The 27,551-nt window shown below is 46.6% G+C and overlaps 2 protein-coding genes across 4 annotated transcripts in view; one reads left to right on the forward strand and one right to left on the reverse strand.

Moving 5' to 3' along the window:
• Positions 1–15,597, forward strand: part of LIMK2 (LIM domain kinase 2) — a 30,896-nt gene extending 15,299 nt beyond the window's left edge. For 2 of the 3 annotated variants that reach the window (XM_042828809.1, XM_042828810.1), the window contains 14 exons: positions 643–778; positions 1,958–2,067; positions 2,335–2,523; positions 2,863–2,968; positions 3,808–4,004; positions 4,703–4,889; positions 7,184–7,270; positions 8,017–8,148; positions 8,435–8,491; positions 8,674–8,739; positions 9,456–9,630; positions 10,987–11,042; positions 12,837–12,994; positions 13,566–15,597. In XM_042828809.1, coding sequence (XP_042684743.1) covers positions 643–778; positions 1,958–2,067; positions 2,335–2,523; positions 2,863–2,968; positions 3,808–4,004; positions 4,703–4,889; positions 7,184–7,270; positions 8,017–8,148; positions 8,435–8,491; positions 8,674–8,739; positions 9,456–9,630; positions 10,987–11,042; positions 12,837–12,994; positions 13,566–13,722 — 1,813 coding nt within the window. In that variant the 3' untranslated portion in view covers positions 13,723–15,597. The other variant, XM_042828811.1, reaches the window with a different exon arrangement.
• Positions 15,598–16,352: 755 nt separating this feature from the next.
• Positions 16,353–22,812, reverse strand: PIK3IP1 (phosphoinositide-3-kinase interacting protein 1). Its single transcript, XM_042829077.1, has 5 exons — positions 22,494–22,812; positions 22,294–22,410; positions 20,204–20,389; positions 19,991–20,069; positions 16,353–17,956 (listed from the first exon to the last, which is right to left on the reverse strand). The coding sequence occupies exons 1-5, from the start codon at positions 22,810–22,812 to the stop codon at positions 17,749–17,751; spliced, it is 909 nt and encodes a 302-aa protein (XP_042685011.1). The 3' UTR covers positions 16,353–17,748.
• Between the last annotated feature and the right edge of the window lie 4,739 nt (positions 22,813–27,551).

Below are 27,551 nucleotides of genomic sequence, written 5' to 3' on the forward strand. Positions count from 1 at the left end.
ATATCTGCAGCAGAATTGCTGCATGTCTTTCCTTGTTTGAGGGCTTTGTTTGTCTGTTAGCTTTTTGCAGATAAAAGATGAATAGTGATTGTTTCTTGAAATGGGAGCTTTTGGGAAAAGGTGGTCTGTGGAAGATTAGAGGGGCCTTCCACAAAGCTTGGTGTGAAATTGGTTTTGTAATGCATAGGGAAGTGGATCCTACCTCCATTTCCTAAAGTAGCCAAGGAGAGAGGTGCTCAGGTAGAAAGAAGGCTGTTCTATAGAAACACTGTGTAGAAACACAGCAGAGCTGTCTGTGTGCCTGCCAACTGCACACAGAGGGAGAGGGTACTAATATCTTTAATGCAGAATGTGTAAACCAACTGATGTGTTCTAAGAAGTGAATGGCATTTGTTTGAAACTTTGGAAGCCTGCCTTTTCCTTCGTATTGGTCGACACCACCTCTCCTTACGAAACCATGGTGTTGGTACAAATCCTCAGCTGAAAATGCCTTGACAAATGGGGGGATTTAGTGACACAGTAACTAGAACAGCCAGCAGTGAGCTGCTGCTGAGTGCCTCTTTTCTCCATGCAGGAGGGGATGTTTTCCATTGCTCTGTGACTCACTGCTAACTGGAACTGTGCTTCTTTGTTTCCTTCAAGGTGTTCTGAATGCCAGGATCCCCTCACTAACTGGTACTATGAGAAAGATGGGAAGCTGTACTGCCACAAAGACTACTGGGGGAAGTTTGGGGAATCTTGCCATGGCTGCTCTCTGCTGATGACTGGACCTGTGATGGTAAGGACTCTGCTATACCTGCCTCCAACTCCTTGTCCTTGGTTGGGAGTTGTCCTCACTATGCAAACAACCAAATAAACTGAAAGTGATAGTTCTCCTGGTACAGCTTTTGTATCAGACATCTACAAGGCTTATCAACATTCATTTTTAACAAGAGTGACTTAAAGGAGGGAGCATGAAGATCTGAAGCATGTGAACAAAGAGGAAGGTGTTAAAATGCACGAGAATGAGAAATAGGAGGATGAGTGATGGGATGCCAGTTTCTGTAGCACAGAGCACCGGTGTCTGTGGGGTAGTTTTCCTCTGCAGTGCAAAGTCAGACCTGTCAGCTCAGGATAAGCAGCAGTTCTGGCTTTGGGGAAGATTGCCACCTAGACTATAGTGCGAGTGGGTTTCAGGCCAGTGCTGAATTGAAATGGCGTTAGTCCTGCTTGGTTTAAAACACTGAACTATGCCTGCACAATATGGGGTTCCACTGCTTGCCCCAGCATTGCAAATATGTAACCTCTAAAGCTGTCAAGAATTAAATAAACCCATTATTTTTCAAAAGCCTCAATAAAAACGTTACTCAATAGTAGTACTGAAACAGTTTCTCATTGCCTGCTAAAGTCTTTGCAAAATATGGTCAATAAGGGAAATTATCATAAGGAAAATAGAACCTCAATGTAGAAAAATATCCTTCAGAAGTATTTCGTAGTTTCAGCTTACTGGGTTTTTTTATTTTTTATTTTTTTTTTCCTCCCTGTCAGCTGTCGGGTAAAGTATCCTAATTTGTGCATTGCCTGTCTGCCAAAAAAAAAAAAGCCCTTTCAGCTTTATTAATTCAGGCGTAACATTAGTTATCATGCCAAGAGCAAGTGAACAGGAAGGTTTAATATCTTGTTTGCTAGTCCGCAGCAGACTATCAACTGTTTTTGATAGCAGAGCAGCTGCCAAATGTAACAGAGGTTCCTGGACGCAGGCTTTGCTTTGCATGTTGACATGTTTGTTTAAGCGAAGTTTTGCAAACAAAGCAGCAGGGATGGGGTTCTGGAAAGGCAGAATGGGCTAAGGAAACTCTCCAGTAAAAGCTGCTCCTCAGCTCTGAGATCTGAATGACCAAATCAATGAGAGGAAGGCAGTAGCTGCAAACGCTGATGGATTTTGTTTTTGCTGAGCACTTCCCTTTTCTGTCTGTAGGTGGCTGGAGAATACAAGTATCACCCTGAGTGCTTTGCCTGTATGAGCTGCAAAGTGATCATTGAGGATGGGGACACTTATGCACTGGTGCAGCATTCCACTCTCTACTGGTGAGACAGAGTTGCGTGCTTTGCCAATGGGAAATTGCATTGCTCCCTGCTCTATGTGTAAGCCACATTTAGCTGACTTCATGTGGTTCAGCTTAATGCTAGGCTGAAGGAATATCAGGAAGCTGCCTTTAATGGGAGGGAGAGGGGGGAGAAAGGAGTGGAACAAGCATCAAAACTGTAGTTTAGGGCCACTGAAATAACTCAGAAGTGTGAGTTTGGCAGTGAGGGGTAGGACGCTACTACAATGACTCTCTTCACTTCTTCCAGTGGAAAATGCCATAACCAGATTGTGCTGACACCGATGATAGAAAAACATTCCACTGAGTCTCTGCGCGAGCAGCTGCCTTATACATTGACACTCATCTCCATGCCAGCAGCTACTGATGGCAAGAGGGGCTTCTCCGTGTCTGTTGAGGGCGGCTGCTCCAGTTATGCCACTGGCGTCCAAGTGAAGGAGTGAGTATGACAAGGCTGTGTGCAAAGCTCATGTCTGTGCAGAGGGAGCTGGTAAAACTTCTGCAGTACTGCTGTCCTGCCAGCTGCTTTAATTGCTGTGGAGGTCTGTCTTGGTGGAACGGGAACATTTAAGAACTGTAATGGAGTAGCAATTTTTGCCGTTGAACAGATGATAAGCTCTCCCCAAACCAGCTCAAACCTAAGCACTGACTCTAATGGAAATTAGCGTTGTTTTACTTCAAGGGAATATTAATAGAAAGGGAAGCATTAGAGGTCAAACAGTTTTGATGATTCTGGCCAAATTGACTTTTTCCTCACCACTGTAATACCTGTGTTTAGAGTTAACAGGATGCACATCAGCCCAGATGTCCGAAATGCCATCCACCCTGCAGATCGTATCCTGGAAATTAACGGAGCTCCCATTCGTACGTTACAGGTGGAGGAGGTGGGCCGAGTTCTGTTCTAAAGCCTCCTTCTCATCTCTCTTCCTAAAGCTGTTCTGTCTCTTGGCACTGTTCTCCCACCCTACATACAGTGTATATGTTCACCCACGGTACTCGTGCTAGCAGTAAGAACAGGCACAAAGACAAACTTTGCTGCTTACTCTAGCTGAAGAGGGAATTAGGAGGAAATGTAGTTAGGATGCAGTTCTGAATTTGTGGCATTCAGTCATGGAGGAAGATGATAAGGAAAGCATAAAGCTGTGGCATGTTAGAGGATGGAGAGCTGTGAAGACTTAATGTGTATTACTAGTGAAGTCTGCTGTTCTAATCACCTTAGAGGCATCTGGTAATAGACAGAGGTTCAGCTTATCCTAGGTATGAGGTTACCATTGAAAAAAAATTATATATTTGGTGTCTGCATTTACAAGAAAATGCTTTTTACAGCTATCAGGTGATGCTGCGAGAGTGTAGTGAGACCACCTCTGCTTTCACTACGTGAAGATTTTACTGCTGGCATTGGGTAGAACATTAGGAACACAACAGCTTTAGCAATGTTTTTCAGCATTGTTCAGGGTGAAATCTTGTGTTGTTTTCAAACATCTCTTAAAAAAAAAAAAAAAAAAAGTTGGTCTGTTATTTTTGACCAGAACAGAAGAGGCTTTGAATAGCATGAGAAACTTCTGTGTTGTTACTTTGTCTTGTCTGGTAGACAACTGTGGTGTGTGCAACTAAACCAAAACTGAACCCTGATTTCTGAAGGGCATTCTGCTGTGTCTCCTCTGTCTGCTGCCATTCATAGTCCTGCTCTTTGCTACCATCCTTCCCTTTGGTTTGCTCGAAGGTGGAGGACTTGATTCGCAAGACAAGCCAGACGCTGCAGCTGCTGATAGAGCATGACCCTGTCTCACAGCGCTTAGACAGGCTTCGGTTGGACACCCGGCTTCCCACCCACATAAAGTCCCCCATCTCTCCCCACTCCATCTCTCCACTGGACATCAAGGAGAATCTGGAAGGAACGCTCCGCCGACGATCCCTCAGGTAAAGCCTTGAAGGCTCTGACTAGCTTGTCTTTGCCCTGTGCTCCTTGGCTGGGCTGCTCTGTGCTTAGGCCCCGTGGTTGAAAATGACTGCAGAGATGTGACTAATCCATGGTATGAGCCTTGGTATGAACCACTGGTGAAGCAGTTGAGGCCTTCATGTCCTACTGCTGGATGCGCTCTCTTTGTTCCCTGTCAGAGTGATAAACTTAATAAAACTGAGGAGCTCTACTTCTACCATAGAGAAGATACTGGTTTTATGGTTAGAAAACAGAAAGTCAGATTTTTATCAGCCTTAAATGGCTGGGGAAGAATGTGTCCTCAAAGGGAATGTGACTGGTAGTTGGGAAAAAAAACTTGTCTTTGTAGACTGGTGCACTCATCATTTGTTCAGTCATTTGCCAGTACTTTAATCTTTGCTTAGAAGTAATGAAAGGTGCATTTTCACAGCTTCTTCCTCCTCAGGAGCTCCACCTCTAATTGACAGTGCAGGGGATGCATTGTTGTTAGGCACTTCAGGCTTGGAAGTTGCTCTGGGTTTGTGAGGAGCTTCCACAGTGCTGGGAGAGCATCTGACTTTTGTGATGTGAAGAGCACTAAAATGCATCTGGAAACTGGTTCCTTAGGAGCTAATGATGATATATGTTGAACCAAAAGCTTCCTAGCAGCTTTACTGATCTCATTGCCTTTACTTTCTAGGCGAAGTAACAGCATTTCTAAGTCTCCTGGCCCCAGTTCTCCAAAGGAACCCCTCCTCCTGAGCCGCGACATCAGTCGCTCTGAATCTCTACGTTCCTCTTCTAGCTGCTCCCAGCAAATCTTCCGGCCATGTGATCTCATTCATGGAGAAGTACTAGGAAAAGGATTTTTTGGACAAGCAATCAAGGTGAGGGACCTCCCCAAGCATTCATCAGCTACTTTGTCTACAGCAGTCTATGTCGTAAACCTCAACAGTGTGGCCTTTCTTTGTCCTGCTGATAGTGGTCAGTCTTGGAACTCACCTGGGCTGCTCAGTGAGATCCATTTCTCTGTTTCTTTGTCCCTTTCAAATGTCAATCTTGGCTATACTGGCTCATCTCCTGAGTTAGAGTGCCCATGTCACTGCAGGCACCTGGGTGAAGTGGGGAGAGTAGGGAAGTGCATTAAGTCCCCAGTTCAGTATTGCTCTTCCACCATTAGTGTGGCATACTGAAGGGTTTGCCAGGCTGATTCAGTGAGCTCAGAACTGTGATCAGAGCCTAAATGTGGTGGTAGCCATCAGCTCTTACATGGCTGTCACAGTTAAAAATCTCCATTAATAGCAGTTCTGTTCTCTTGCCTTTAAGCTGATCTTGAATAGGAGTGCTTAAGGAGCTGTTATCCTAGCATCTGCAGCATCAGGGCAGCTTTGTCTGCTTTACTGAAAGTGGTATGAGCTCCTCAGTACTCAAATATTCAGCATGTTATGGGACTTCTCTCCTTACACCTCACTCATCACATGTTTCCATGGATGGTGGTGGGCCAGTACTACTATACTATACTGTACTAATGAGGATATTTCTCTTCTCCTCTGCTCATAGACAAATAACAGGTCCAGGTAAGCAGAACCTTTCCTCTGTCGCATGCTTTTGTCATCTGCGTCCCCACAGTCAATGGCACAAAGGCATTTTTTTTCTGCTCAAATTACCTGATAGCCATTCTGTTTGGGTGCATGCTCTGGGAGTTAAAATTGACCTCTTGGAGTTCCATGATGACACTTGTTTCAGTTCTGCTGGTATGTCAGCTTAAGAATACCACTTAGCCTTGCCTTGTCTTTGTCCCTACACTTCCCTTTATCTTTGGGTATTAGATATCCCTGGCTTTCATGTCCCTGGCTGAAATGCATAGTGTTCCCTGGCTCGCTACTTATATATGGATGCTTGATTTCAAATGGGAGCAGAAGAATATCGTTCTCTTGCTTCTGTTGTGTTGTTCTATTATTTCATGCATTTGTATTCCACCTGTATTAGCCCTGCTATGTGCCGTGGTTCAAATGAGAACTGAAGTGCCACAGTGTTTGCAAAAGCTCACAAGCTTCTGAAATATTATGACTGGGCCTCATGTTCTGGGTTGCAATTCTAGAGGTTTTCTGACAGATGTTTTATTTAAAAGGTATGAGGCAAAAAAGCAACAACTTTCTTGATCTTTGGATTGAATTTTAGTTGCAGCAAGTACTATGTCTGGTCAGAACAGTCACTTTCTGTTCCTAGAGAGAATGTGGTTATTTAGTTACCTAGAAATTTCAAAGAGATTTAGCTATCCAAGCAAAGCGACTCCAAAGGGAGACTCCAAGAAAACTCACTTATTAGAATTTGGCACATTCCTATTCACTCCTGTATCTGTACAAGCAAGGCAGAACTGATCAAAAGAAACCTCTAGAAAACAGTAGAATGCCATAAACCATCTGGATACAGGCAGCTCTTAGAATTGGAAATGCTTTCAGTGCCAAGAGCTAGGAAGTGCACTGCCCGGTGTTCATGGTGTGTTTTTTCTGGGTGTGTGCCATATTGGGATATTTCTTGTAGGTAGCAAAACACTGCTCCTAAGGAGCATGGTAAAACAACTGCCTCCTGCCTTAAGTGAACATTCTGTGCAGCCTAGTTCTTGCACATGATTAAGTTTGATATGCTCATTAGAAACCAGTCAGCTTCACGCCTCCATTAATACCAAAGCATACCAAAGTGTAGTGTAGCTTTGCGTTGTTTGGTTTCATTTCTTATGCAAGTGAACGTTTATTTCTTTGCTGATACAGAATGCAGCTGATAGAACCTGTGTATAAACTGCGAGCATCGTGCTGGGCAGGTGCTTTCTGTAAGGCAACTTGAGACATGCACAAGTACAGATCTGATGCCTTCAGAGGTTTTGACAGCTCAGCCATAAGCTTTGTAAAAAGGAGACTTTAGCTCTGGTTCTTGGGATGCTGCTGGTCTCTTGCTATGACCCTCTATCAGCTTTAGGGAGTTTCTCTTTCACTTACAGAATCTTTGAATTCCAAAAGCAGAAAATTTATGTTGTTTTCTTCAGATCCCTGGGCTCTGAGTTTTTTCTTTAATGCCTTCTCTGGATAGAGGGGGAGGATGTTACTTTTCAGAAGAGACACAAGAGCACTGGAGCTATTTATTCTTGAACTTGGCCTGTAGTTGTGGTTTCTGTTTCCATCAGGTGACTCACAAAGCAACAGGAAAGGTGATGGTGATGAAGGAGCTGATTCGCTGTGATGAGGAAACGCAGAAGACTTTTTTGACAGAGGTAGGAGCAAATTTCCAGAAGTTTCTGAGCCATGAGTGCAGTGACAGTCCTCCATCTTCCCCAGTGAGAGCGTTATCGTGCCAGCAGACTGGCAGGAATCAAAGTGCTAAGGAGGGAGATGTTGCACCAGAGAGAGCCTGACACCAGCTGAATGTTTGCTGCAGCAAAGTGTGACTTGCTTACACTGAGCAGTAGCCATGACTTCAGCTCTCAGTTCATTAATTTTTCAGTGATATAAAACAGAGTCTGATGCAAGCAGCTGTGCAAATACATAAAGGAGTTTTCCCTTGAGCCTTTTGCACAAATACAAGTGATGCAGGCCAATATCCATAAGATGTTTAAGACTGCTGTTGTATTTAAACTATTTTCTTGGCGGCTGCCTAGCATGCTTTTCAGTCTCATTTAGCTTAAAGGCAGGCAGCTCCCTAAAGAGCTGACGCCACTATTCTGATCCTGACAGGCAGTACAGAACAGATAGCTGCTCTGCAGAACTTCTGTCTCTGAGAAGTTTGCTGAACCCAAGGGTGCTTTCCTTAAAGACTAAGATCAGGTTAATTGCATGATGTGGAAATGAAGAGGCAAAAGGTAATTGAATGCTTTATGATTAGGGGTTGAGTGCACTCTGGTGCCTGGAGGTAACCTCCAGGATAGGAATGCTGTCCTCTGTTGGACAGGAGCAGTATAAATGTACAGAGGGGATTTATCAGGAGTTGCTTCATGCTTTGAGATGTGTCTCTGTTTCCCAGGTGAAAGTGATGCGCAGCCTGGATCACCCCAATGTGCTGAAGTTCATTGGTGTACTTTACAAGGACAAGAAGCTCAATCTCCTCACTGAGTACATCGAGGGTGGCACCCTGAAGGACTTCCTCCGCAATGCGGTGAGCACGTGCTGAGGGGAAGCCTGGTAGGCCTCTACTTATTGTGGCATGAGGTTGACAACACACTGTGGGTGTGCCAGCCTTATGATGCTTGTTGATAGTATTTTCCTGTGGAACTGTGTGGAAAAGCTTTTTCTTAGCTGTGGGTAGATTGGAGCAGGAAGTGCCTTTTTGCTGGAGTTGTATCACTGTTTTCTGTCTTCTGTAAGAGTCCCTGTAGAGGAGGAGGAGTTGTCACCAGATGGTTGGTAAGATAGTCCCTGACTGGTGAGGACTTGTCTTTCAGGACCCGTTTCCCTGGCAGCAGAAGGTCAGCTTTGCCAAAGGAATTGCCTCTGGAATGGTGAGTCAAACTGTTCCTGCATCACTGGGCAAAGCTCCTGGGTCAGGGTTAGCAGCTTCAGTAGGATGATGATTGAGGGGTTGTGGATCCTGCCAGGCTGCTAGCACACGGTTGTTGGTGTTTGTAAATGTGAAGGGATATATTTGCTTGGAAACCCTTAACAGAGTTTTCTTCTGTTCTAGGCTTACCTGCACTCCATGTGCATCATTCACAGAGACCTGAATTCACATAACTGCTTAATCAAGTTGGTGAGCTACGCATCTCTTCCCCATGTCGTCTTCCTTCCCCGATTCTCTCCTCATGATGTTGAGTTCACAGCCCTCACCAGTCAGAGTGGGACTAATTTCAGAGAGGGTTTGGTGCCCTAAACAAGGGACTTTCATCTTCACATAAGATTTTCCAGACTGATCTTGCTTTCACTGTTTCTTCACTGATCTCTTACCCCCTTTCCTAATAGCGTCTCCTATTAACAGTCAGTGTTATAAGAGTCAGTTCATCTCAACTGTTAAATACTGACACAGCAGCCTATCAATACCTGAAGGGAACCTACACCCACGAGGGGAGTAAACTCTTCAAAAGGGCTGACAACAGCAGGACTAGGGGAAATGGATCGAAGTTGAAGGAGGGAAGATTTAGGTTGGATGTTAGGGGGAAGTTCTATACAAGGAGAGTGGTTAGGCCCTGGAACGGGCTGCCCAGGGAGGTTGTAGATGCCCCGTCCTTGGATGTGTTTAAGGCCAGGTTGGACGGGGTCCTGGGCAACCTGATCTGAATGTGTGTGTTTGGTGGCCCTGCTAGGCAGGGGGGTTGGAACTACATGATCCTTGAGGTCCCTTCCAACCCGGGTGATTCTGTGATTCTGTGATTCTTTTCGCTGCTGCTGACAGTGAACAGGAATTGCAGTTTCTCTGCTCCTGAAAGGAGCTGGGGGAAGTCAGCAGTTTGTTCTAAATCCTCTGTGCAGGATAAGACAGTGGTGGTGGCTGACTTTGGACTGTCTCGGCTGATTGTGGAGGAAAGAAAAAAGCCCACTCTGGAGAAGCCATCTGCCAAGAAACGAACCCTGCGGAAGAGCGACAGGAAGAAGCGCTACACAGTGGTTGGCAACCCGTACTGGATGGCCCCAGAGATGCTAAATGGTGAGACAGTCATACCAGGCTGCGGGTGAGGAGCCAGCCTGTGTCAAGGATAGGGATGATAGGATTACAGAGAGCTCCCAACCTTAGTAACATCAAACCTGTGAGAGCCTTTGTTTTCAGAGCTGTTAACACACGAGTGTATTTATACATGCAGGTACCCTAGCTGCTCTTCTTTTGCTGTACCTGTCCTGATAAGCCCTCATACTAGCAGAGGGAATGTTTCTGGCAGACACTGGGATTCTTCAGGAGAGTGGCAAAACTAAACTTGTTACGGTACAGTACCTGAAAGAAGACAGAACCTCAGAACAATTTCTGTTAAAGTTTCACACTTTGTAACTGTCCAGGAGGCTTATGTGTGTAGGTGTGTAGATCCAGGGAGAAGCCATCTGCACACAGGTTTGCTGAACTCTTGGGCTTGGGGTGAGGATAGAAGTTGTCCAAGTGCAGGGAAATCTGTTTTTTGGCTTAAAACCCTCAGTTTTGTACAGAATGAACTGTGTTCATTAGGAGAAAAACTGTCCCTGCAGGAGTTGAGGTAAGGGTGAAATATAATGGATTCAATTTCCTCCTGATAAGCAGGTCTGTCTGACCGGGCTGAGCATTTGGGGTGGCTGTGTTATCAGCATTGCCCAACCTAGCTCACCAGAGAAAAGAGGACTTGGCTCTTCTCCCCATGCTCAACAGTTCTTCACGTTGCTTTCTTGTGTACTCTCCTGTTTTTCTTTAAAGGCCTGCAGGCTGCTGCTTGAAGGCTGTGTCAGACCTGGCATTTGTCAGGAGAATAGCAAGAATGCAGTCTGACGTCACCTCTAGAAAAAAAGCTGTTTACTGGATATTGGCTTGGGAGGGGTGTGTCTGTAAGCAGAGAATGGCCTGCTGGAGCCAGTCTGTGTTCCCAGATTCAGAGCACTGCTAGTGTGTAATTTATTACCTCTGCAGTCGCTGCAGTGGGGACTGGCTGCTGGTGAAGCTGGATGCTGACTTAATGCTATGTAGAGAGGCACTAGAACACCAGTCAATGGAAATGGGCAGCTTTCCAAAGCTATCTGTAGCATTTCCTTACATCTCTGGTATGTGAAGTTTCCCTGTGTTGTCCTTTTCTTCCCCAGTACAAGACAGAAGCAGAGTTAAAGTATGTGATAGTGGTGTATACAAAGATGCAGTTGATACACGTATCTTGGGGCAACTGACCCTGCTCAGATTTAAGCCTTGCTTTGTATCCCATTTGTAGGGCCCTCAAGGGAATAGGATTAGTTAAGCTTTGGAGGCCAAGCCTGAGAGAGATGCTGGCAGATCCTGGAATAGCTGGGTGAGGAGTTGTCTGTCACAAAGCTGAATGCCATATGTTTCCTGCAGGACAGAGCTATGATGAGACAGTGGACATCTTTTCATTTGGGATAGTTCTTTGTGAGGTAAGTCCAGGACATTACATGGCATCTTCAGTGGACTTTCCTTTCCCTGTTGCCATCTCCTTTCATGCATTTTACCAAGCCCTGTCATTGAGTGTATAGCCTTTTTTGATAGCACAGTGAATTAAGCTGGGAGTGCAGGCTTATTCCACATCCATCCTCTTGTCAAGTACTGATCAGTCCTAGTATCCATTTTCTTAGAAGAGATGTTCCCCAGAACTGTGATTTTTATTTTTGCTTTTGTTGCCAGAATAAAAGAGTGCTCAGCTGCATATCCTCAGTAAATTCAGGACTTCCAGTGTAGAAGGCACATGATTTCAAAGGAGAAACTGAAACCTCTTTGCAGCTCTGTTAATGAAGCATACACCTTAAGGTCTGCTGGCCTAGCATATCTCTGAGCCATTGCACAATCTTATGCCATAATGGGCTTTCCTGCCTGCAGAGCAGAGAGCACCACTTAAGCTGCAAGGTAATTAAGTTATATTAGTATGTAAGACAGTGAAAATACAGATGAAGGGTGAGGTGTTAGATATACAGGTAATGCAACAGTTACAAGAACACTAGGAGAGACCCAGCACAGTTTCATCTTCAATGTTTGGATATAAAGAGAACAAAGAAGGTATCTGTGCATAAATCTTTGTGGCTTCACCAGGAGCTGTGTTTGTATTGAGCCCTCCTCTTGGACAATGTTGTGGTTTTGAGTGATAGATTTAGGAACGTAAAAAATCTGTATGTGGGATTAAAACCTAGGAAAAAAAATGGGGTGGTAGGATATGAACATTTCAATTGTTACCAAAATAAAAATGCTAAAAAAGAAAAAAAAAAGTTAAGCACTCAAAAAGCAGATAAGGAAGTAACACTGCCAAAATACATAATAGGCATTTCGCTGTCTCGCTACAGGATGTGGTTGTAGTTGTAGGTTGTAGTGCTGAGTTTATTGGCATGGAAGAGCCTGAGAGTTATAAATAACATCCTTTCTGTGATACCTGATGAAGCTTTAAACCTAATATTCTCCCCATGTGAAAATCTGTATTGACACTGACTTTTTTTTTGTGCCCAGATCACCCTAAGCTCTCTGCTGTGGGGAGGTTCCCTCTTAGTACATTTTAAGTCCCCTATAGGCACTGGAGGTGGAGCACACCTCAGTGAGACAGTGGGGTTTGTGGTGAGCACAAAACTCTGAGTGGTGGGGCAGGACTTATCGCTGTTCCACTCATATGTCTCTCCTGTAACTTTCTGGGTATTGCTTTTAGTTGTTCTTTCCATTCCCTACCCTTGGTTGTGGGGTGCTCAATTTGCTACTAACTGAGCAACTTGAAATTTGTGGTGCTGTTGCCTTCACAGCACCATTTTAAGTCAAGCTCCATGAATACGAAGCTTTGCTGGAGGTGTTGTATGATTGCATGGAAGAGGAGGGATGGGATGGTGATGTAGGTTGTATTCATTGCCTGCATTCAGGGGGGCTACGTCATCCTGACCAGCGCACAGCAGAGGGACACTGTTGAGTTCTCTGGGAGATGTACATTATCCTGCATCTTCCAGCAGAAGAACCTTGGAGATAAAGTGTGTCTGGGCAATTCCACTGCAACAGTGGCCATATTGCTGAGTCTGATATGCGCAGTGCCTTGCTTATTCCTGCAAATACTGCCATAGGAGAGGAGGAATGGTGTTTCTGTTCTCTCCTTTTCACCCTAAAACTTTGAATGAAGGAGCCCCCTCCCTAATGCTGGGAATTCCCTGCTTGGTAACATCCGGGGACTCTTATTGTACTTCAACACTCCTCTCATTTTTCCCTAGATCATAGGCCAGGTTTATGCTGACCCAGACTGTCTTCCACGCACACTGGATTTTGGCCTTAATGTTAAGCTGTTCTGGGAAAAATTTGTTCCTGCTGACTGTCCTCCAGCCTTTTTCCCTCTGGCTGCCATTTGCTGTAGACTGGAACCAGAGAGCAGGTAGGTTTGGGGCTGGGAGAACTCTTAGGTGAGCTTGGAGGATGTGTGCATCTACCCTTGGTGGAAGGATTGTTTTGCACATAGAGCAGGAAAGGACTGGATTCCAGCATTCTGTGGGAATGCTCCAAGGCTTCCATGTGAGGAAAGCCTGACAACAGCTTGGAAAGAGAGGCTGCTGAGTATGGTAAAGGTCTCTTAAGCAGCATCTAAGACTAAGCATCTAAGGGTAGGGGAGGACTGATTGGTCAGGATTTCTCTCATGAAAAAAGTAGGGGCAGACCTAGGCAGCAGGTATGAAATAGAAATACTTAATTCTATTTCACTTTAGCTGTGAAGTTCACAGCTTCAGACCAGGGTTCCAAAAGAGCTGGACCTTCCTGGTCATCAGTTGTAAAAACTAATAGCCCGAACAGATGTGATCTTGTCTGTCTCTGAAATGGAATGGGGGAAATCATGTTCCTGCTCACACCTCTGTGCAGGGACGGTAGCCTGGATGGACAGCTGGCCCAGCCATTTCACATGCTGTTCTGCTTCATGTTCCCCACTCACACTTCCTCATTGTTGTCCCTAGGCCCCCTTTTTCCAAGCTTGAAGATTCCTTCGAAGCTCTCTCCCTCTACTTGGGAGAACTTGCCATCCCCCTCCCATCTGAGCTGGAGGAGCTGGACCACAACGTGAGTGTGCAGTACGGACTGAACCGTGACAAGTTACCTGAAAACACAACCTAGTCAGCTCGTTCTGCTGCCTGCATCACTTCTGCTGGAGTTGAGCAACAGGGAGGGAGATGCACTTCAGCCACTTCAGGGCATTAACAGGGCACCATGCTGTGCATTCGCTGCATTGCCTCTCTCTCCCCACCCAGTGCCCTCCTCTCAGACATCCTGATTCACTGTGGATTTCTGGCATGTTTCAGAAGCAAAAAGGACTGTTTCCTGCCAACTGCACCTATGAAAGCTGCTCAACACTATTTTTCTGGCTTGAGAAATGCTTCTCTGGCCTTTTCAGGCTTCTTTACTGTGGTGCCTTAGAACTTGGCTGCAAGCTGTGAAGCCACTCTGGCCCATCAGCCAGGGAGGTAACTGCTATAGGAAACTCTCCTGGGCAAGGACCACCACTTCTGGAACTGCTTCTCCCACTGACTGCCCTGCTCAGAAAGTTGGGAAAATTGGACATCTGGCAAAAGACCCAAACAGGACTGTGTGTGTGTGTGTGCGTGTATATGTTTGTGCCTGTGTTTTCCAGAACAGCCCACTGACATTTGACATTGAGGATGGGAGTGTAAACAAGCCTAGGAACTGGGCAGCTCTCACAGGGAAGCATGTATGCGTTTCTGTTTTATTTTTGTGGGTTTTTTCTTCCTCCGCCTTTGAATACCTCTGAAAGCCCACCTAGAAACACTAAGACTGAGCTCTACCTGCCCCACTGGATGGGCAGCCAGAAAATGAGCTTGTTAAGCATTTTCAGACTCTGACCCTGTACAGTAAGTCTGCCTGCCCAAGGACCTTACCCCAGGTGAGAGCATTTGAACCTGAATGTGTAGAACTGCACTAGACAATGGCTGTGAGCATCCTTGGAAAGGCAAAGCTGCTGGAACTTCTCAGCCTGTGGAAATGAGGTGACAGGATGGCAGAAGGTGCTCTTCGGAAAGGTAAAGGCCTGAAGTGGCTCACACTTTGTGCATAGATGATGATAAAGTGAGACGTGGCCAAGGCTACTTAAAGGATGAACTTGTAAGTAAACAGAAGAGTGATGGAGACTGCTCCATCTCACTAGGAGTAGCAGCTGGAAAACTAATCATTCAGTTGCCATTACCTTATCCTTCCCTGCAAGTTGCTCCCTTTGAAGGTTCTTGCAACTGCTGCTGCTGCAGCACCTAGGCTGATTGTCCAAGCAGAAACTTTCCTTGGGGTCATTCCCTGCTTTGGGGAGAAAAAAAGAGCTTGGAGTCATTGAGAGGTGAAGTATTTCTTCCTTCAGATGGAGAAGGAAGAAAGCTACTGCTTCAGTGGTGGCCTAATGTGGTTGTCAGAACCAAACAAAAGGTTTGCTCAGAAGTTCTACAAACCTCTTGGTGTAACTTGATTTTTTTTTAGTGTGTTTCTTTCTCCCTGCACCTCCCCATCCCTTCAGTACTGAACTGTGGGATGTGAGTGTGAAGTCTTTTCTGTTAGCTTCATTTCACCCCACCCCCCTCATGCTTACCCATGAGTTCAAAATATTCTGTACAATTCCATGGGACCAGTCAGCACCTGACACAAGGTGTGTGTGTTGGGGTTGTTTGTAGTCCATGTAGTGGTGTTTTAGAAACACGCAGGGCTCCTTGCACTTTGAGTCAGTGGAAGAGCCTCTCTAAACTGAGTCCAGTGGATTCAGGATTGTTAATAGGATTTGTCCTTTCCTCCCCCTCCCCCAAGGCTGGATTTGAGGGGTCCTCGAAGGGAAGAGTCCTAGGTAATGTGTGGGTGAGATTTATGAACTGTGATTTGCACAGCTCCACATTCTAACTAAATTAAAAAAAAAAAACAAAACAGTACATGTATGCTGTGGAAACAAGATTGTGTTGTCTGTGTAAAAATGTAATAAAGCAGGAAACTGCATCTTGAGTTTCTCTTGTCACAGAAAGGCAAAAACAAAACGACACCGGTCAGATATTGAAAGAACTCCTTGAGCCAGGGGTTCTGCCACACACGGGACTACTGAGATGCTGTGCAAGCGCTTAATGATAACATTCACCTGGAGTGATGCAAAGGGAAGATGCTGTCTAGCTGTTCTGTGTAAGACTTGACAAGAGCCGGCAGAACATGGAATGTCTCCACTTTCCTGAATCAGGGGTAAAAATACAGCCCATTCTTAGAAACATCATATTCTGAAATACACAGTTCAAGAGGCATTTGTTTATGCCAGCTATGAAGTGCCAGCTTATGCAGAAAAAATGCCAGCTATGTCAGTGCCTCCTGTAACCTGCCATGCTGTCTCCTTGCTTTCCAATGCAAGGCCCCGAGGGACAGAGCTGCTGCTGAGCAGCCTCAAAACAGAACTGACCTGCGTCACTACAGGAAGGGGCTGTAAGGGAGAGCAATCTTCCCATGAGCCAGCCTACTCTGTCAGTCCAGTTCACACACCCACAGCTGCTTTTTAGGAACACTGCCCAGTCATGGGCTAGCTGCTGGCAGCACTGAGACACGTCCTGTGTCCCTTGTCTGTGCTGGGGAGTAGGGGCACTGCTTGTAGGGATTTACCTTTGGGCCTGACAAACTGTAATAGCATCATCCCCTCTCCTCAGTTGGAAGTCTGCAACAAACAAAAGGATGCTGCTCTGGCAGGGAAGAATATAGAGATGAGCCACAGTCCACACAGGTTTACAGAGCATTTTTCATTGAAGCTTTAATACAAGGTAGCACAATCTGCACCTTCTCATAATGAGGTATTTAAAACATTTTACAAAGAAATGGTATTCAAAGGCATTTAAAAATAAAACATTTCCCTTTTTTGAATCAAACATTAACACTAAAACCCCTGCTGCCAAGTGCTATTCCCTGTTAGGCCCTCAGCTATAAAGCAGATGGCTAGAAAACTTACTTGAATGGCTTGATTCCCCTGAGGTGGGGATAGATGTTTCCCTGAACTGGCCTTGCCTCGGTGCCATCTGGGAGACACTGCAGCAGCTGTCCTTTCCAAAGTCCCTGGAATGCTGATAAAAGTTGTTATAAAAATCTCTCTAATAGGGCCAGGTTTGGTAAGTGAGCAGTCTTGCTGCACAAGCTGAGCGTGTGCAAAGAGGGCTGGGCCAGAAGCCATGCTGTGAATTTGGGATCTTACAAGAGCAGCAACTTTGTCCTGCCTCAGAGCAAGGGCAGCTGCACTGGAATCCACAGCTGGCTTGACCATTCCCTCCAGAGCTGGCACTATAGAAAGTTATCTGTCCTCAGTGCTCAACCTGCTGTAAGTGATCGAAGGGCAGGGTTTTTTTCTACACTCCAGAACAATCTGCTGCTAGCCTTCTGGTCTGCTGATCTGTGTAAGTGAGCAGGAGGCAGACCACCTGGACACCTACAACTGTGGCTGTGCATGTAGCACCACAGGGGAATGGAGATGCGCCCTCAGCCCTGGAAGACCTGGATTCGTCAAGACCTTGAGAAGAGCTTTTCCAAATTTACACTGGGGCTAAACATACCGTTATTGGTCAAAGCCATCCTTCAAATACATTCTTTCTTGGGGGGGAAAAAAAACACCACCTGTTCTAGTAGCAGGATTCTGGATAGGATTCTCCAGCTCTCAGCCATTAAAGCAAAAAAGACAGGAACTATAATCAGTGTAATTATCTAGGTCTGACATGAAGCTCCCCTCAGTCCCTGCAGTACTGCTCCCTCCTGGGCTTCCAGGCTGAAACATAAGTAACAGTGCACACCGTTAAATAGGAAAGGAACAGAAAAACAGGAAGCCAAGACCACACTCACAGCTATTGATTCTGCGGCCAGGTGTGAACCTGGCCCGTCTTCCCCTCCAGCTCCTTGGCACTCCATGGAGATAGGTGGGAGGAAGCAGCAAGATCCACCACACCAGTCCCCAGCTGGTCATGCACTGAATGTTGCCCTCAAACAGTGATGAATAGCCCATTGCTCTGTCCCTCTGCATCACCTTCATCTGGCTTTCATCAAAAAGAAAACAAAATAGAAATGAACACACGCAACCCCCACGCTCACAGTGGGAAGCTGGAAGCTTCACTCAGCCTGGACGTCTCCTGCCCCAGCTGCTCAGGCACCAGGAGTACCTGCCTGCCCCATGAGCGGGCCACTGCCATCATGTGTGTCCTCCACAGGTGTCTGGTTAGTGTGAACCACAATCGTGTTCTCATCTACAAGCTCACAGGCAGGATTGGTGAACGCTGAGAGTGGCAGTGTGATGCGCTGCATTTCACGCTCATAAACTTTCTGCTCGTGTTTTTCCTTCAGGTCTTTTCCCCTAGATAAGAAAAAATAAATACATACACACATGGTTTGAGTGCCATTGCTTGAAGACAGAGTCAGTAAAGGTGATATGGCAGAAAAGAAAACGCAAGACTCAGTTCTTTGTTTTACAAAAGGATGTTCCAGCCACATACAAAGTGCCCAGAAACCACTGGCAGAGGACCATGAGAACCTTCACAAATATGCAGCTAAGTGAAGTCTGTCCCTTCCCCATATTGTCTTATTTACTGACAGTACTTCATCTAAATGATGACTGGAAAGCCAAACTTCTACTAACCATGGAGCTGACAAATGTTTCTTAATACCTTACAGTCCCACAGCGTGGTCTGGTGCTGGACCAAGGGAGCAGTGAGGCAGCAGAGCCCACTGCTGCACAAAAGAGCTAGCTTCATCTGACAGAAACAACTACTGAAGCTGGTGATAGATTCTGCTTTTGTTGCAACAAACAAACTCATGTAGCAAGTGATGCCATTACTGAATTTATTCAAGCCTGTTTCAGAGCTGGCTGTGCCTGCTGCGGCTGCAGCTAACAGCTTAATACCACAAGTGGCTTCTCAAGCCTACTTAACTTTTCAGCCTGTTGCTAAGCGAGGCAACACCTCTGTAATTTGTACTGAGGAAGATCCGCGTGGCTTTACAAATGGATGGCATTAATAGCATGTTGTCTCCAGAAAAGCTACATATACCAAAAGCTATAAAACACAGAGGTTTCTCACCACACCCACCCAAACCTGCTAGCTTGCACATACAGTTTTGAGAGCAAGGCATCCAGGAAGAGAGGAAAAGCAATCCTGTGCCTGCAGCCCTGCAGTGCATATTCTGGATCTGGAAAAGCAAAGCTGCATTAGGACAAAGTTCAGTATTGCTCCTTCCTGCCAAAGAAAGGAGTGAAGTGGGGCAGGCACCACTCAACACCTCCCGAGGCTTGTGATCCCCAACAGGCAGAGCTGCTGGGGTTTCCAGTCAGCACATAAGTGTTTTGGCAGCTTTTCAAAGCTGCCTACAAGTGTGCAGCAGCGGCTGCCAATCCTGCCAGCACACGAGACAGCGTTCTCTGAAGTGACAACTCAAATCAGATTCTTCAACAAGCAGCGCTCTGTGTTTTGCCCCTTATGTAACACTCCTCCTTCTGTTTTTTTTTCTTCTGTCGGCATTTATTATAAACACTTACATAAGGACGTGTCCTAGCTTGGGAAAGGGCTCCTTCTGCTTGGCTGTGTCAGGCTGCTGTCAAACAGCCAAAACAGAACAAACCTTCCCAGAGGAGACAGCCCGAGCTTTCACTTGCTGCAGCTATACTGGTACTTGCTAATCCTGCCCTGCCTGTTACAACTAACCTGCTTCCTATTACCACAAACCCTTCTGATGCTCAGATGCTGCTGAGCTACAGAAAGGTTTCTGTGCAGCGCAGTGAAGTGGCCAAACAAGTCATAACTTACACATGAATCAAAACTGACCATAAAGCAGACAGGAGCTTTAGAAAATGGAACTTTTCCAAAGAGTGCTACCCGATATGCAGCTTCACAGAATACAACACGTGTGGCAAAGGATTCACCAGTTATTCTTCTCCTAAAGTTACCTAAACTAGGGAAAGCAGGCAAAGAGGTGCCTGCTGAAAGGATTGCTCTTCTGACTGCAAAGTAAACTTCCTGTGAGGGCACCTGGACTCTGCTCTCTACAGCTACCACCTAGAAGTCAGCTCCTCTAGAAGCACCTGAGAAAGCCACATCAAATCACACGCATCCACATCTCAAACCAAACAAACAAAAAGAGGGCTGTTTGAAACTTTAAATATGACAGGATACCATACAGATGTATGAAATAGAGAAGAGTGGGATTAATTCTTAAATTACTCTTTTCTTGTGACAACATAAGCTCTTGTACAATTTGTGATGTTTGAAGACTTACGCATCTGTTTGTCTTTTCATTAGCATCTGGTTGGGTTTGCAGACATTCAGATATTCCTGATTTGTATAATCAGGATTTTATGCCTAAAACAGCTTTAGGACAAAGGAGAGTAGCCACTGACCTCTTATAGATGTATCCCACGACAATGCCAGCCCCGATGGCAATGATGATCACCATCATGATCAGCCCCAGCACATACCCTGTGAAGAGGGAAAGGAAAGAGGCAGCATTGGAAGCATTAGATCCAGTTACAGCAGCACTTTCTGAGCCTCGAAACAAGTCCATCCTGACAGAACTACAGGAATGGATCCAGCTCACAACCCTGTGTTTTTACCTAGTGTCCCTAAGTCCTTCTTTTCTCTGGAGTTCATCTGCACTCTCTGACTTATCCCAATGACGGGCTGCACAGCGGCTGCCTCACTCCGGGAGGGCAAGGTATCAGCTGGTTCAAACACCTGGTTGACCTCCTGAGAAATATTAACTTCTGCTGTAGGGACTGGGGCTGTGGTAGCAGTAGCATCTGTTGGGAGGAAAAAAGAGACGTACAAAATACGGAGCATTGATGAGTACTTCCAAATAACACACACCATGTGAGTGGGACAGATCTAGACTGCTATCACCAAACCATCTTCAAAACCCACTGACAAACACTTATTCCCATGAATAACAAGTTACTATTTACAGTAACTTAAGCAGTTACTGCCAGAAATCCTACCAAGAGAAATGCACTCTCCCTGTTTTCCTCTGACATGAATCCTGTAAGTGTAAGGCATCACCTCAGATGAGGCAGAAGACTGAACAGAATGAAACCCAGGTTCAGAGCAAGAGTCCAGGGGATGCACAATGACTTCATTTAGTCTACAGATCGATATACAGGCTGCAGCTTCAATCATGCTGAACAGACATGAAAAAAGATGATGAGAATCTCCATCTGAAATCTCCCAAGAGTCTATTTATCTCTCTTCTGCCTCAATCTTCCTGACACAGGAAGGTTTGATGGAAGGAGACTCCAGATGGTGTGAAACAACCTAGGACATTTTTACCCAGCCCTCTTTGCAGCCCTGCAGCAAACTCCTTTAGCATGATGGACAGGCTAAATCAGAGCAACGCTTCGGGCAGCAGAGGCATTGATTTATCTAAGTACAGCACGGCCTTCCTCAGCCAGAGCCCACAGAAAGATGCGTGAGGATGGATGCTCACAGCAGACTCTTTCTCAGCACTGCAGATTTTTATCAACCACATTAATGAGATTTTCAAGAAATCTCTTTCACATCACAGTAAAAGCTATTGTAGTAGAATGTATATATTTGTTGCCTTTCTTGAATAACAACAAAAAAACCCTGCTTTTTGGAAATGCCATGCACAGTTTGCATGCACACCTGAAAACTCCCTCCATCTCTCAGCAGGTCCTAGATCTCACCCCACAGCTGTCATTAACCCCATCTGGATTTGCTATCTGCAGCCATTTTGAGTCCTCAGTGGAATGTGAAATGGAAGTACAGATGAGGAATTAGTAACAGGAAATCAGGGTGCCTGCACTGCACAGTTATGTTACTTAAGGTCAGGCCAGAGAAGCTGAACTAAGGGGAGCAGCAGGACAACTATAATAAAACGGTGCCTGCTCTGAGACAAGGATGGCCAAACCCTCTACACATACAGATGGTGTACTGGATGGAAGGTCAGTTAACTCCCCAGATCCCAAAGCTGCAAGACTGTTCTTGGCAGCAGAACATTTGTTTTGCTTTACCTTTAGGGAAAAGCAGGCAACAGACAAGCAGAGCGAAGGAAAGCAGAGGGAGTACGTGTGAGGGAAAGCTGTTTACATGCAAGGCCAGTGTTCCCGAGGGACAGTGCAGTGTGTACATCTGGAAAGGCTCAGAGATCTGCAAACAGTCCAAAAAACAAGTGCCTGCTTTGGTCTCAGCCAATCCTAACATCTCCTCTCCCAGAAGCCGGCTCTGAGCTACAGCTCTCCTCCTGGCAGGCTCCCTCACAGCCTGACATGTCTTTCTGACACCCTGCCTGATGTTTTGTTTTTTACCGTCCTCTCTTCACATCTTGTTTTTATCGAGTTTTTCCAACCCTACCTGTATCCAAACTCACCCTGGCACTCCTTTAGCATCATTCCGACAGCAGTAACATGTCCTACATTAAGGTCCTACCCACTTTCCGGCGGTTTCTAGATGTGCAGACCACTGCCTTTTATAACACGGTTCAACAGCAGTGCAAACAGACCAGCAAAACGGGTGGAGGCCTTTTCTGCTACCAAGACTAAACCTCCAAGCGCAGGCTGGAGGGGAGCCCCGGGTAAGGGGCAGTGGAGATCGCACGGGGACCCCTTCCCGGTGACCAGCCCCCAGTCCGGGCAGGGAAGGACAAAGCCGGGGAGGGCGGCAGCGGGGTCCCGGTTGGGGCCGCTCCTACCTGGGCAGAGAGGGATCTCGCAGGTTCTGCGCTCGGGAATCCCGGTGGCGCCTCGGACGTAGCACCAGGGCGCGGCGTCGCCATTCGGGTTCCGGCAGCTGTCGTGATCCTCGGCGACTGCGGGAGGGCACGAGGCGGTCAGCGCGGAGCTCCCCGCGTTCCGAGCCCCGCCGCCCCGGCCCGCCACCGCCCGCACCCACCTGCCGGGAGCGCGGCGCCGATCTCGCTTCGCACCGCCAGCCAGTTGAGGCACGGGGCGCCGCCGGAGGCCACCCGCCGGTTCCCGCGGTAGGACGCGCCGTCGCCGCGGAGGCACTCTGCAGAAACACGAGGCCGGGCCATGCGGGGAGGTCCCCCTCGCCGGAGGTTCCCCCCCCCAGGGCCGGCCTTTGTCCCCCGCGACAAAGCCGGGCCCCCTCGGGCGGGCCGACACTCACCCTCGGCGCCGCGGGCGGCCGCCAGCAGCAGCGAGACGAGCAGCACCGCGCCCGCCGCTCGCAGCGGGCCCCCGCGCAGCATCCTCGGCGCGGAGGGCGAGGAGCCGCCGGCTCGGCCCCGCCGCTCGGTTGCGCCGCGCTCAGCGCCGCGCCGAGACCTGCCCCGGCGCTCCCCTCCCCGGTAAACAACCGCCGGGCTGCGCTCCCCCCTCCCCGCCTCGCGGCCGCCGCCGGGTCCTAACGCTAACGCTGCCGCCGCCGCCGCCCGCCCCCGGGCGGGTCCCGGCCCCGCGGGGAGCCCCGGGAGGGGAAGGGGTCGAGAGCCGCGGGGCAGCGCCGGGGCGGCCGGAGGGCGCCTGCGGGGAAACGGCCCCGAACCCCGCGCCCCAAAACGTGAAAAACGGCGGCGCCGGGAGAGGGGGCTGCCAGCGCGGAGCCGTGCCTGCACCCCGGGTCGGGGCCGGGATGTTGTTCATCTTCCAGCCTCCCCTCCAGAGCTTAGAACTGAATTCTCCTCCCCCGATTCCGCGTTTAGGTTCCCTCAGCTTTAGAGACTGCGCCCGGGGGCGCGCGCGATCGCATTGCTTTTTGGTGACTCCACACGCTCGAACGGCTGTGTCTGTTACAGAAAAACAAGGTAAACAGCCTCGAATGCTTTAAATGAAGGGTACTGCAGTGTTTCAGCCACAGCAAGAAAGCCTTTCTACAGACATCTGAAACGGGCACGTAGGTTACAAGGGGTACTTTTTCACCAAACAGGCAGCGTTTAGCTTCTGCAGTGCCGGTGGCTGTATGTCACCAACAAGGCTTCCACGTGACAGAGGGAAAAACAACCTCTGAACGCCTGGACCTGTCGGTGCGGGGCTCCCAGAGGGGGCCGGGGCCAAGCGCTGGGTCTGCAGCCAAGGCACCGGCTTGCAGCACCAGGTGCTGCTATTTGTGGCTTTTCCACCGAGTTCCTCCTGACCTTGGCCAATCTGCCCACTTTCAGTTCTGTGCTCTTTCCCCTTTTTTTTCCCTTCTAAATGAGCGATAGTCACACTTTCCTCCCCTGAAATAGACGTAGAAGGTCTCTTCTATTAAAGTGCTTTGAAATCACATGCAATCAGTGCCGGGAAGCTGCGTGCTGTACTGTGTTTGATGAATCGCTGTCAGCAGCAGTCCTTCCCTTCCCAGATGTTTCCATCCTGGCAGTGCTCTCTGTCAGGCTGCTACAGGTGTCACGAGCAGGCACAGAGCACCGATCCAAGCCAGCTTTTACCCTTTTCCTACCAGATCATGCACACGTTTGTGCTTTACAGCCAGGCTGCCCACAGTGCAGCCACAAAAACAACAACAGATGTACCAGTATGGCAGAGAGGTAATGATGGAAACAGAGCATTCAGCAAAACTATCACTGAGCATGAAACTTTAACCTTAGTGCTTATGTGATTCATACTTAACAATACGATTTAACAGGACAGTACTTCTAGTTTAATAATGAATTTAAACAAACAAAACCTGCAGCCAGACTTGCTAGGTTGGAAAAATCCTTTGTGTGTCAGCACTGACCAACATCACAGCTATGATGTCTGCTTTGTGCTATTCAGCTCATTGTGTGCACACTCAGTTATTGCATTCCTGATGCTCTCCAGTTTTGCCCACTGTGAAGGCACTGCTGAATGGAGCAAGCAAGAATTCTACATGAGGGCTACTGAATCAGACCTTCTGTTAGTAATAGCTCTTGCTAAGAGATTTTATGGGACAAATTCCATTCAGTCAGAAGCTGCAGGGCCACACATGCATCCAGAGGCACAGTCTGCCCAGAATTGATTGCAGTGGGCTGCCAACCTGATTTCTTTTAGTTCATTTTGTGAGACTAACTTGGCTTCTGTGCCATGTTGCACAGAAAGCGCCTCCCCCTGTACATCCTGATCCAGGAACTGCAGGCTGGGCAGTAATCTCTGTGGAAACAAACCTCAGACCTCTCTCTGCTGTTATGTAACAAGATAAATCTGCAGTTCTTATTACACCCAGCCAAGCTGCAGCAAACAGTCGGAGTTCCTAGTCCACAGAAGAACAATAGGGAATCTGGGAGAAATGCAAAACCCATCACATTAACGGTAAAGATCAAAGTCTTTTCCACAGCTGACTTCTAAGCTTTTTTCTCTTTTATCTCCAGCTTTCGGCAGGATGAGGAAAGATTTATGCCTGGCAGTTTCACACGGTTAAGTTTAATAGGATGCCAGTAGCAGCTGTCAAAGGCAGAGTCAATTGTTCTTCCCCAGCTTTGGGAATGGGCTTGCTCTTCTTGCCACACTCCGAAGAGATTAAACCTGACATGACTTCCTAGGACTTGATTTCCAAGGACCTGCCCAAACTATCACTAAGCAAATAGCTCTGCAGCTATATCCTCCCACTGCACGCATGTACAAGTCAGTACGTACATCCACATACATGCACCACGGGGCACACACACATCCACAAACACCTCACAGAAGAAAACGTGCTATTTCTAGGAACAGGGAAGGTCAGGCACCCTCCCTGAACTCCGTGTGAACCGTTTCCAACCCTGAGCTGGTACCTTCTCTGCTGTTTGCCTGATGCAGCTTTCGGAATGAACAATGTCAGCTTTCTCTGTCCTGCCTCTCAACTGGGCTCTTTTTTTATTTTATATTTTCCACCTGCGGAAAAAATTGAAAATGCATGGAAGACTTTCTTTGAGAAGAAAAATGCAGAGAAAATAACATGTAGCACAGCACGCTACAGAGGGAGGCAAAAGTTCATAAAGTTTCCCATTGAAGTATTAATATGCTTTATCACTTTATCTTACTAAATAAGGGGAATAAGCAAAATGACCTTTATAATCTATTATTTTCTAGACAAATGGATTGCTTAAAAGAGAACATTGACCACTGCCTTTCTTTTAACAAGGCACATGGCACATTCCTATCAATACCTATTGCTTCCTTTTGGAATAATTATTTTTATATATGTTTTCCTCAAAACTGTTTTCTTTTCTTTTTCTTTTTTTTTTGTAAAGCCTTCTTCATTCTAATTCATCACTTCTCCCATTTTTCTGCTTACTTCATTAATTGTGATCGTTAAAATAGTAAACTTAGGCCTCCTCTACCATGAAAAGAGTATTAGAGCAAATTGTGTTTCAAGCTTAAAATTGTAACTATCAAATGCCACCAAATACTATTAAATACTTATATTTCCAACAAAAGTGCTGTGTTTTTTTTAACTCTTCTGTTGCTTCTGGATCATAAAAAGAGCTCTGGGCCTCACCTGTGAAAAGCCTTCTGTAAGCAATGACGTAGGGGTCAGAAACAGATACGTTTTATTCCTAGCCTAGAAACAATCTGCGTAGAAAAAAAACACTGGGGTTGGAACATATGGATTGGATGCTGAGTTTATGAAATCATCAGCTGAGTATAACTAAAAATCAAGACAGAAACAGACGCTACAAAGGAGTCAGTGTGGAGCAATAGAAATATCTGATTGCACTGTTGCATCCCCCTGCTGACACGTTCAAGGAGAGGCTTCCCCTCCCCCTTCCATTTGACAGCATGAGCTATTGCTAAGTAAATGCCAGCCACAGCCTCCCAGGACTAACAAGGAAGTCTGCAGAAGCAAAACAACCATATGTGATATTTGAACTGGTTCAGACTGGTTCAGGGTTTGCTCCACTTACTCAAAGTGCCTTCTCAGATGAGCCTTCTGTGTGGGCTGTAATAAAAGGAAAGAGGCCTCAGGAGGGCAATCTGGGAGCTATTGTTTACTGGGGGAGCAGAGCAGCTACGCTTCTCTTGCGCTGAGATTAGCAGTAAATACTCCCAGTAATCACTGACTTAAGAAATTTCACACACTGAGTCCTCTCTAGTAGCAACACCCCTTTGTCTTTCTTGTGACAAACTGCACAGGGCCCTGTCACAATTCCCTCAGGGGTTCTGTCAGACCCAGCTGCACACAGATGTGTGTTCACAGTGGTCCATTGGGAATGTTGTAAAGGTCTTAGCTTGGATTCATGGCTCTTAGGTCTCTCCCCTAGCGCATTCTGAAATCACTGTATGGATCACAGATAGCATTTTCCCAATGAATGTATCTCAGCAAAATACCTTAAAACTGGACAGATACTGCTAGGGGTATAGAGCAGCTGAAGAGGCTTCAGATCCCACTTACACTATTGTTCCGTTTCCTACAAATGCAGGCTGCTGTTGACAGAAAACAGAGCATGTATGTTTAAGGGTAGATGAATGGAATTGGAGAATACACAGGCCTATGAGTGAAGAACAGAGGCTTTACTCTAAATTCTTATACAGATTTGTTGTTTGACCTTAGGCAAGCTTCTGCCAGTTTGCCATATTAATACTACATAAGTCACAGAAGGCAGTAATACTTGTGTAGTGCTGACTTAGATTAAGAGCACAAATAAACATGAATGTAGAAAGAAACATGAGAATGTGCTGTGTATCTTTTCTTAAGGTATTAAAAGTGCCTTTGCAGCTTTTCTGTTTCTTAATTCTGTGATGTGCACAGCAGTAACTAGCAAAGCTAAGCGGTCAGCTAAACCCACCTTCTTCTTGGTTAGAAAATACTGATGTAAGAATAACAGGTTATCTGCAGGTGAGATGCATGAAAAAGGCAGAATGAGATGTACGGAGATTTTAGTCAAATGGAACAAAGATTTTTGTTTAGGTTACAGTCATTAAACTTCCAGTGAATTGGACAGAACTGTTTAAGTGCCCCTCACTCACCATGGGAACAGATTTCATAGTCAAGCACAAGTGACTGTCCAAAACTGCTGTTTAAACTTCAGTAATCGAATATTATCAAATT

This window comes from Centrocercus urophasianus, unplaced genomic scaffold, assembly GCF_019232065.1.
Source record: "Centrocercus urophasianus isolate 14NV4802_14NV808 unplaced genomic scaffold, USGS_Curo_1.0 seq_30, whole genome shotgun sequence".
NCBI lineage: Eukaryota > Metazoa > Chordata > Aves > Galliformes > Phasianidae > Centrocercus > Centrocercus urophasianus.